This window comes from Lepidochelys kempii, chromosome 3 (genome assembly GCF_965140265.1).
Source record: "Lepidochelys kempii isolate rLepKem1 chromosome 3, rLepKem1.hap2, whole genome shotgun sequence".
NCBI classification, from domain to species: domain Eukaryota; kingdom Metazoa; phylum Chordata; order Testudines; family Cheloniidae; genus Lepidochelys; species Lepidochelys kempii.
The window spans coordinates 161,473,142-161,484,138 of NC_133258.1; the positions used below are offsets into that span (position 1 = coordinate 161,473,142).

Below are 10,997 nucleotides of genomic sequence, written 5' to 3' on the forward strand. Positions count from 1 at the left end.
TTTATATTTTACAATGCAAATATTTGTAATAGAAATAAATATAAAGTGCACTGTACACTTTGTATTCTGTGTTGTAATTGAAAGCAATATATTTGAAAATGTGGAAATCATCCACAAATATTTAAATAAATGGTATGCTATTATTGTTTAACAGTGGGATTAATCGCGATTAATTTTTTTTAATCGCTTGACAGCCCTACTTGTAACTGCTCCCTTAAATTCTGATCCTGGGAGGGTGCTGAACATCCAGAGTTCGTAACTGAGGTCAGCATCTCTCAGACTCAGTAAATCTGTGCTATCGGGCACCTCACTGCATAGTAAAGGTTTATCTTATTCTGCATTTTTTTAAAGATGGACTCTAAAACAGACTTATTTTTGGTAGACATTGGTTTAGTTTTTTAAATCAAAAATAAAATTGTATTTGCAAAATAAACCGCCAACAGTCAAGGAAGGTGTTTTTCTGCAAGAAATGTGTCATCAGCATATAAACTAAAACTCTGGAAAATTACATCAGAATCGCAGTGTTCAGTGGTGATTAGCTTAGGTGGCACTGATATGTATGTGCATTTGCTTGATGGTAAGAGAGGAAATTAAAATAACAGGTCTTGTAATAAAAGAAATCCTAAAATATTTTTTAACTGGAAAATGAGTTTCTTGAAAACCATCTGCATTAACATCTTTTTAAGAATTCACAATTTGTTTTTGAAACTGCCATTGAATAATGGAATAATGTGTTTTTTGTTTTTTTTTATTCTTCTTCCCCCTTTATATAAGGAAGCACGTTTTCTCATTAGATCTATAGATCACCTCAGATGCATTGTTAATGCTCACATACAGCATGGTAAGTACAGAACTATTGTTAAAGAACATCCTGATAAAATTTCAGGAGAGCAAAATAAATCAGTGTACATAGAGATTCATTTAAATCTGTACAGTTTGTTGTGCTGGCCAAGCATCTCTGCCTAAATCGGGAACTCTGATGCTGACATTCAAGCTCCCCCAGTTTTCCAATCTTTTTCTTCCACAAAGATTGAGGTGTGTAGATAGGGCTAAACCATGTTAAAAAAAAAACCCCAAAGTCCTTCCTTGTTATAACATGATTTGGTCACATCCACACATGCTTTTGCTAAATCGTTGAAAACTAGTTTAGTTGGAAGCATGGTCAAACACATTTCTGTAAAACTGGGCTAACTTTTTTAATCTTTATGGGGGTTAGTTCTGGTCCAACTCCATTCATCACTCAGGGCCTGTTCTTCAATATTGCCTGTTTACACTGTGCATCATAGAGCATAGTCCTGTTCTAGGCCTCTTCACTGCTTTCAAGCACAATACAGTATATGACTAAAGCACTAGTGATGATCTATTATATGTGTTCAGTCCCAGACTCGCTACATATGTCTAACAGTTCCTTTAATCATAGTGCACAATATGATATTCTTAATGGATTAGCCATAGATGTAATTACTCTCTCTGGACACTAAAGCCGTCCTGTACTTCTGAAATTGAACCTGGGATCTTGTGCTTGTTGCTTTATAATTCGGCTGACTTGACATCTGCCTCCCTCTGCAATCTCCTTCTCTCCTAATTCCCCACTACTAAAGGAACGCTGGGCCCATGTACTTCTGAGTTTTGAACTATTTGTGCTTTGGTGTCGGATGCTGTCTTAAGGGAATGCAAATCCCATGAGATCACTGCATGACTATATAGTAAAGTCTGACTTATCCTTTTGTTGGAGACAGATTAATCTATGTCCCAAAGTACTGTTTCATCTGTGTTGTACTGTACCATTAATTTTTAAATCAGTCCTCTCTCTCTTCTTCTGCAATAACTTTCATTGTATGGGTTTACATTAAACCTGTTTTGATGCACCATTCAGACGAAGCTTATATTTCTGTAATTGTTTTTAGGTATTGCGCTAATGATGTGGAATACATTTATAGTAAAACGGCTCTCTGCTGCTACATACCTAATGGACAAGGTAAACGTGCTATTGTGGCTGTTAGTTTTAAGTTCATTTCTTACTGATTAATTTTTTATTCACAGAGATATTAAGCTATCAAATATTTAAAACGTTGCTTTTTATGTTTTTGGAGCATCTTTGATTGTAGAGCTAAATTATGCTGCTTGGGTGGTTTCATTATATTGGGTAAGTCTTTTTGTTTTTGAAAAGCATATATTGGGAAATGCTTATTTTTGAAAAATTATCACATCTGTTTGTTCTTTTGGAATGACCAGGTATTGGAAAGATCTTATTGTAAGTTTTAATAAGCAGCTGAAGTTGGCAGATATTTCCACACATCAATAATGAGCATACACTTAAATTTTTTTTCTCACCTGACACTAGCATAAAACTATACTGAAAGGGTGAATTCCAAAAAGTTCTCCTTTGCAAAAAAAAAAAAAAAAAAGACTTAAAAATCTTTACCAATGATTTTATTTTAAGGAATGTGAGCTTTCCATTCCTGTATTATCTATCCTATACATTTTATTGACCTGGTAACCAATAAATTAGCTTAATAGATAACCCAAGAACTACATTTTTTCCTATGCATTGCTGTAACTGCACTTGATGGTTTTTACCATGAAACCTTTATTAAGATCATGCAGAAGTTGCTTTTTGGCTTGTGTACCGTATTCCTTCTAGGCTTTGGGGTATTAAAGATGCAAAAACATGTCCTGGATGGTGCTGAACACTTTCAACTCCCCTGGCTTGCTGAATCAGTCTTGTATTACAGGACCTGTTTGCCATCTGTTCTGCCAGGCTATGTCCTTTCTAAATATGTCTGTTTGTGAGCTTTCATACATTTAGTAGTGAATTAACTGGCTTGCTTAGGGAGGAAAGGGGGTGATTCCAAATTGCGTTTAAGAGCTATCAAATAATTGCTCTATTTAAACTGAAGGAATTTACCTCAAGTGTATCAATTTGCAAGTTGTATAGGAGAACTAATTGATCGCTAGCATACTAGTACAGAGAAGTCCAGATATTTGTAATACAGTTTTTAGGGCAAAAGAGGGGAGTACCAAAGTAATATGCTGGTGATGACTTTAGAGATGCTGGGGTATCATCATTTCTGTCCCCTCTTCCTTTTTTTTCCCTTTTCCTTTTTTCCTATTCTCCTTTCTGTGGCTTATCTTTTTTGTACTATTTATTCATTTTCCATGTACTCTTCTGCAGCTAGACTCATGGCTGCAGAAGAATTCAGTTAGTCTCATCTCCTAAGCAAAAGTTCTTTACCTAATGCTTGCATTTTTACAGCCCCCTGCTTCTGTAGTACCTTGGTGCAGTAACATCTAAATAAGTACGGTTAAAAATGTTCTGCCTTATTTATTCAGTCTTTTCACATACTTTCTTACCTAACACTTTGAACACATCCATGTTCAATATCTGTTAAAAGTGAGCTACCTTTACTTTATGTATTTAAATGTGTTTGAAAGCTCCAGTTCAGGGCTCCTTAGAAGCTTGTATGCATATTACAATATACCAACAAAAGGATAAATATCTGTAATAACTTATCCAGCCTTACCACAGCTCTCAAAATATAAACTGCCCCAAATAGTGTTTGATATATTAGCAGTTATTCAGTTCCCAAAGTGACTATGAAAAGTCCTCCAACTTACAGACTTCGGGTATAGCATGGTGGATACTCTTAATTCAAGTTGCTATATGAATTCTGGGGCCATATATCTTCCTTCAGCTGTTGATTAGGGTACCACAGCACAGTCTAATCACAACAGAGTTTGGGTCAGTGAGATCTTTATACCGTGGGAATGAGTAACTTCCATTTACATGTGTTTTTCATCATCTGCAGAAGATTCATTGAGCTGTGGAAATTGGAGCTTAGCAGCACTATCGTAACTTTCCCAAACAGGCAATAGAGATCGGACTCTGGCTCAGAATTCAGGCAGACAGGAAAGCGTGTGATGATTTACACTGTATAATTTTCTTATTGTGGCTTCCCTATCTCAATTGCTATTCTGCAGTATCCATTTTTCCTTGCTGCTTTTTCATATTTGTCATGTATTTCATCTTCATTCTGATTTCATTCTTGATACTATTGCCCCAATCCTGCACCACTGAGGTCTTTGGGAGTCTCTGAGTTGCTGTCAGTGGGCTTTGGTTCAGGTTTTATGTGCCTTTTAGTCTTCTCACATCAGTTTTACACCAACATAACTCCATTTGTTTCAGTGGAAATTTTTCCTTCGATCACCCTGATGTAAACTAGATCAGAATCAGACCCAGTGTGATCGAACAGCTAGAAATGATGAACATAGAGAACTTTCAACTTAACATTTCACATTTTTTTTCAAAACGGAACATACTCCACATGTAACAGGAAAGTATGATTGTCAATTTTGAAACACAAATTCAGTGCAAATTAAAGAGATTGAGAGGCAGACTTTACCATTAATTGCTAAGAGTGTTATTTTTTTCTCTGCCTTAATAGTCAAATGATTGAAAAGCCAGTGAAGTGGTTGTAGTGCTTCAGAGATTTATGAAGGATTGCTCTGAGAATTTCCTTACCTATATTTAGCATTCTTTGTATGTGATAACTGGGTGAATATTAAGTAAAAAGTCAAATGAAGATTACCCTCTTTTAAAGATGCACCCTGTGAAAAATCAGTTGAAACTTGAATTGGATCCCAAGAGGGTAGCTCTATCTTGCAATAACACAGATTTTCTCCTAACTGAGGGTAGCCTGTTTAACATCCTATTCCAAGAGTCAATCCTTTATCTGGGACAGATGGTGTTGTCTTCTTTTAACCTTGTATCTCATCAACCTCCAGTCTTGAAAGTCACCAGCTTGCATAATTCATTCATCATTTAATGCTTTGAAATACTAATTATAAAATTACTGCACTAGTAGTGAAATAAATAACACTGGCAAAGATGGAAAGTTAGAAAGGATTATTGTCATGCCACAAGATTTTTGAATAGTGTTCACCATGGGTAAATGTTTCTAAGCTCTGTAGAAAAGTACATATACATGCTATTCAGATGAACAAAAGTAACAGGCTTCTTAGGTGTGTTAATCATTCTGCAACTATTTTTTATTTCATAAGCAAGACTCTATAGAATGTTCAAACATCTTGAAAATGACCATTGCACGTTCAGTCTGATTTTTCAGATGGCAGATAAATAAATCACCCAGATGAGACACACTGTGGGAAAACTTCAGCCTGCAAGGAATGTTTTTGCCAAAAGCTCTGCCCATTGAAAGTATTCAGCATAGAAATTGCTTCTCAGCTCTTATTTTGTACTATAGCCTGTATCCAATCACAGTTCTTTTAAGATATTCATTCAATGTATTATATCTAGCTGTGTAGAAAATTTTTTTTTCTATTGTATAAGGAAAATAAGTTACTTTAACAAATAGACTGCTCATGTGTCAGACTTATGCTGAAAATTTGTTCTATAATAGGTTGGAAAAGCTCCGAAGGACAGATTATGCAGAAGGGCAAGTAATACTTTATTTGTCTAAAGATGACAATATTTGATTATTTTGTTTCAGTGGTCATTGCATCTGTTTTTCGTGTTCTTAATGTGACCACGCATAAGGAGATCTGGGTGGGAAAGATTAAAATAAAAAATATTGATGAATTTTAGCCAGTCTTAAATTTCCACTTTGACAAATTGAAGTTGAAAGGTGTAGACAAATCTAGTAAAAATGTTACGGAAAGTGAATTTGAGACCGAAGCTTGCCTCACGTTCTGTCCACATAAAATTTTATCAACTCCTGGAAGAGTTAATTGAAACTATGTTCAGGCGACAGCGGGTTTGTTGTTTCTGATAAAATTCTTTGAGGAATATAGTTACTTAATAGAACAGTGTAGTAAGTGGATAGAATAAGCAACTTTTTTATAGTCAAAACTTTTCCAGATGTTGCAAAGCTTTATTGAAATTCTCAAATTCTACTTTTGTCTGTTATATCCAAATCTTTTGTTACAACTATTTGGCCTTAAACATAATGAGATAAAGGAACTGAAGTTAGTGCTAGTGCCTTTTGTGTATTCTCTAGCAAAGCCTGCCCTCTCAGAAACGTAAACAGCGCTGCTAAAGAGCCTCCTTTTCGTCAGTTGCAACTAAAATGTTTACTTGGATGCATTTTAAAAATCACAGTGCAGAAATTTACTCTATCTTTATTTACTAGGATGTAGGTATGGGTGATACTGCAATGACATCTTTTCTTGGCTCATGTTCAGATCTTCTTCAAACCTTAATGGAGGTAAAAATATTCTTTTGATTAGAAAATACGGAAGAACATGCGTGGTTTTAGTAGTAAGTTTTTGCCATGAAAATTGAAGGCAACATGAATAATATAGCTACAATTACTTTAATGACTTCATTTAACCAAAGTCTGTAAATTATTTTCTAGTGAACATGGAACATTTCTATTCTTTAAAATATTTTGGCAGGAGAAATTGTGGCTTGTAATATAACTCCTGTTTGTTTTTAACAGAGATTCCCATAATCTTTCTGAACAGTATCTTAAAATAATGGTTTTTAATGCTGATTGCTCTGCATTGCTGTACTAGGCTGATGTTAGTAGTGATGAAATGCAAGCTCCAGTATTGGACACAGAGGATGCCTGGCTGTCAGCTGAAGGACCAATCTCAATAGTAGAGCTAGCCCTGGAGCAGAAACACATCCACTACCCACTTGTCGACCACCAGTCGGTATTGTGCACTATATTATATGGAATCATGAGGTTTTCTCTGAAGAGTGTGAAACCTCTCTCACTATTTGACAGTAAGGTATGTCTTTTAAAGGTGTTAGGAGTACATGTTTTATAATATAATGCTGTCCTTGCTGCTGCTAGTTAACAAGCATGCATGGTTTATCAGTCATTTATAACTAGTTCTTTAAACACCGTATGTAGATTGATGTCATGTCAAAGACAATTGGTGCACTCTGTTCAGCTAAGGATTGTTACCAGAACAGCAGTCCACAAACATGGTAACATTTTCTTCTGAATAGGATGTCTTGAGAGTGGTTTAGAGGTGTCAAAATCAGCTCATTTTAGTCCATCCAGTGACTGTTGTTGCATGGTGAAAATACAGGATGCACTCTGATTAGGTCATACTTTTGTTAGTCTGAGAGCTGTCAGATCAGAGAAATTACAAAGAATAAATCTTATATTTCATTATCATAATCTGTCAGTCTCTGTATCAATTATTCCTGATGCTTTATGCCACACTGCTTTCTCGGGAAAGAACAAATAGCTAGTAGTTTTGAGAGCAAGAACACACTACATTTTAAATATAGGAACTATTTATTTTAGTAATCTGTTGTTGCTCCCAGAGTCCTAAAACTGATGTAAAGAAAATGCTATGTATTGAGCTGCTTTCCTCCCAGCTGAGGTGCAGACACTGAATGAATTTTAGAAATAAAGTGCTGATGTAGACTATTGTAAACCAATCCTACTGGAAAACAATTGGTTCTGTGAAGAAGTTCTGTGCAGATTTCTCCTTTAAAGATGTATTGAGATATTTTTATAAACAGAAAGTACCATTTTTTTGTTTGTATTTTGCTATTGATTCTTGTCTAGACGTATTAAAACAAAACCAAACCCCTCAAATACTTTACTTTTTTAAAAGACCCCATGGTTGGATGTATTTCACACTGAATGTCATAGTTGGCATGTCAGTCTAGAATGATAATCCTCAGGGTCTGAAAGGAATGCTAGTGGCTTAAAACAAAAGGTGATTCCTTTCCTTATGTAATGATAGCTCAATTTGGTTAGATAACTATAGCAGATTGAGAACCCTCTGCTATTGAAATTAGTAGCCTAACTTTTAAGTTTGAATGCCCGGTGAAGTAGTTAAAAAAAACCTAGAAGCATTAGTAAAACATGATTGCTTAAGCAAATGTGTTTCTTTTGTTTCATAGCCTTTCAGTAATTTAAAATACTGCATTTCTCTTCGGGACTGGAAACTTAAGATGCAATAGCATTTAAATGGGGAAAAAGTATTATCCCTTCAAGTGCTTGATCAAAATGGATCTACTTTTCTCTGTCTGCCTCACTTAAAGGAATATGGGGTTTTTCTGTTCTCAATTTAGGGCAAAAATGCATTTTTCAAAGACCTGACTTCCATTCAGCTGCTGCCCAGTGGGGATATGGATCCAAATGTGTTATCCATACGCCAACAAGTAAGTTTAAATCCTTTACACGGCCACAAGAAAACTATAGATCTTTAAAGGAGTTTCAGGTAAAATTAAACTGCTGCTAACTCATTTTGGTGTTTGCTTCCAAGTTCTTAATGAAAGCTGTGAGTGCAGTGGTACAAGTACAGTGCTCAGCACAAAAGGCCGGAGGTCTCCCAGAAGAGGCACCACTTCCTTCTGAAAAAGACAAGGACTGGCCAGCTTTAGCTCTGGATTTGGCTCAGCACCTTCAGCTCAGTGAGGATGTGATTAGAAGGCATTATGTGTGTGAACTGTATAATTACGGAATGGATCATCTCGGAGAAGAGGTAATGATTAAAAAGTGCCTTGGGCAGCTTGAGTATAGCTGAAATCACGAGGCACAGCTAAATTACTCAGATCTGTAACTGATTCATATTCTCCCTATATTTTACAAACAATTTTGACTTGGATTGTGCTCCCCCAGCAACAGAGAACATACCACATTCTAACACTTGATTCTGGTGCACACAGTTATCTGCATCAAATAAATAAATAAACATGGCTGTCTCAAAGAAGGAAAAAATAGGACCAATTATTTGGGGAGAGTGGGGGGAAGAATTCCCACCTTTCAATGATGGGATTCTACCACCACTGCAGAACAAAACTAAGCAGGTACAGTCGTGTCCAGTTGAGCTAAGCACTGATGTCTGGGATAAGAATTCACTTTTGTCAGTACGGTTAAGAAACAATGTGGGGATTCAAAGTGCTCTCCTTCCATTTTGAGCAGCTCCTTAACCCAAACTCTAGCATTTAACTTCAGTGTCAAACTTACTTAGACAAGTTGTCATAGAAGAATAGTTTGAAAATTCATTACTGTGCAGGTACATGAAATCTTTGTGCTGTGTTCAGAATAGAGATGTTTGCTGGTTTTGGTTCCGATATTTTGAGAGGTATTGGAACTTCTATTTAATGCTTCTTAAATAGTTGGTGCAGCATGTTAAAACAAAAATGCAGCCTTTGAACTATCCATGTCTGGAATTCTCAAACTGCATAGTGCTTAGTTTCTGCCTTCATTAGAGGGAAGTAACAAATCTGCAAAGAGGTGATATTGAAAAAGTTAATTATTTTAGAGAGCTTGAAAAATAAGCAAAATTCAAGTGTCTGTAGTAATATGCCTGTGTGCAAATCACTATAGTTCTCATCGGATGACTTTAGGGTAATGTGCAGGCTTGAGACAGAAAAAAGGCTTTCAGTTTTCTTAGTCTGTCATCTTAGCAGGAGACAGTTTTTCAGACAGAGGGGATGTGAACTTGCGTTTCAGGAATCTTAAGGTATAAGCTTGAGCCTTGACACTCACTGCCATGCGGTCATAAGAATTCCATTCTTCGTGCAGGACTTGGCCAAAACTGGATTTGTTCCACAGTTTTCAGTAAGTCACTAACAAGAACCCATGCCATTGGCTGATAAATCAGTTTCACATTTCTTGATTTGTTGGGTCATTTGTCCTTGTATTAATTGAAGGTTAGGGCTGAAGCAAGATAGATTTCCACATGGGTAATCTGTAGTCTTGCACATTTTTACTATGAGTTTTGTTGGTATATTCCTGTTCTCAGGCCATTCTTCAAGTGCATGACAAAGAAGTGCTTGCATCACAGCTACTTGTGCTCACAGGCCAGAGACTGGCCTACGCTTTACTACACACACAGACAAAAGAAGGCATGGAGCTGCTGGCCAGACTTCCCCCAACACTATGTACCTGGCTTAAAGCTATGGTAAGTTCAGCCTCAATGAGAAAATAAATGTATAGAAAGCTTCCTCTTGACCAAAGACACTTATTACTTTAAAATTTAACATTTTTAGTAATGCTCTAGTGTAAAGGATGAGTCCAAGCCTACCTGACTTCAGTTCTGGTTAATAGGAACAAGACAGTCCAGCATGATCAACTTACTCCATTATACATTTTCTAAAAAGCCACACAATTTCAGTATTACAAGTTGCGTGTACTCAGTCAATTCAGAGGATAGAGCTAATACCTTGGTTGGCTTAAAATATTGCAGAAATGCCTCTCTTCACTGCTAGACTTCATTGGGAATAGTTTTACCAGCACTTAAAGGGGAGGAAATTGTTCTGGTGCATGTAAACAATTGCGTATTTGCTGCTCTTGAGGACAAGATGTGTAGGAGCCAAGAATGTTTGTTTCCAAAAGATTAAATAATTTAATCTTCACTTTAATGGCTGTGCCCCTGCCTCCCCTGGGAAACTCTTATATTTTAAACAATGGGACTGCTTTACTTTGTAATTAGTGGCAATATGCTCAACAGCTTGTAGCTGATCTTTCCTTAGCCCAGGGGAAAGACTAACTTGTGCTAAATCTGTGAAACAATTCAAGAAGTTGTAGAATGAAGCTTCTTTCAGAGGAAACAAATTTAGTTTTTTGCTGTGCACTATAGTGAGTGTCATAGTTCTCTTGAGAGATGCCAGAATTGATCCAAGAAGCATTCATAAAAAGTGTAGCATTATGTTGTATGTAAGACTCATGTCCTCCTGAATAGTCTTCTATGTATGAGTGTTTCTGTACGTTTAAAGACTATACTGAGGGTAAAGTTTATCCTCGTGGAAGTCAGGATCCTGTACAGAACTCTTCAACTTTGATTCTGCTCAAAGGAATCTGACCATAGCAAAGGAGTTCTCTGAAGTCTGCTGATTCCCTGAATATAGAGTTCAAAGGAGTGTAATGATACAAGAATAGCTTTGTTGACTTCAACCTAGTACTAGGCTTACTTAACTCTGCTATGATCTAGAGTGGGGATCAGCAGCCTTTGGCATGCGGCCTGCCCGGGTAAACCCTCTGGCAGGCCAGGCAGATTGGTTT

General features: G+C 36.5%; 2 protein-coding genes across 9 annotated transcripts in view; one reads left to right on the forward strand and one right to left on the reverse strand.

Moving 5' to 3' along the window:
- Positions 1 to 10,997, forward strand: part of RAB3GAP2 (RAB3 GTPase activating non-catalytic protein subunit 2) — a 72,013-nt gene that overhangs the window by 58,703 nt on the left and 2,313 nt on the right. For all 3 annotated transcript variants that reach the window (XM_073338849.1, XM_073338851.1, XM_073338850.1), the window contains 8 exons: positions 775 to 841; positions 1,908 to 1,978; positions 5,421 to 5,456; positions 6,150 to 6,224; positions 6,535 to 6,753; positions 8,060 to 8,149; positions 8,254 to 8,472; positions 9,739 to 9,897. In XM_073338849.1, coding sequence (XP_073194950.1) covers positions 775 to 841; positions 1,908 to 1,978; positions 5,421 to 5,456; positions 6,150 to 6,224; positions 6,535 to 6,753; positions 8,060 to 8,149; positions 8,254 to 8,472; positions 9,739 to 9,897 — 936 coding nt within the window. The remainder of the gene's footprint in view (positions 1 to 774; positions 842 to 1,907; positions 1,979 to 5,420; positions 5,457 to 6,149; positions 6,225 to 6,534; positions 6,754 to 8,059; positions 8,150 to 8,253; positions 8,473 to 9,738; positions 9,898 to 10,997) is intronic.
- Positions 1 to 10,997, reverse strand: part of IARS2 (isoleucyl-tRNA synthetase 2, mitochondrial) — an 88,535-nt gene that overhangs the window by 23,382 nt on the left and 54,156 nt on the right. For 3 of the 6 annotated variants that reach the window (XR_012158228.1, XR_012158231.1, XM_073338853.1), the window contains exon 24: positions 1,830 to 9,217. The exons of the other annotated variants lie outside the window; for them this stretch is intronic. The gene's annotated coding sequence lies outside the window, so the exon portion shown is untranslated. Of the gene's footprint in view, positions 1 to 1,829; positions 9,218 to 10,997 lie in introns of those variants that run through there. 6 annotated transcript variants of the gene reach the window in all.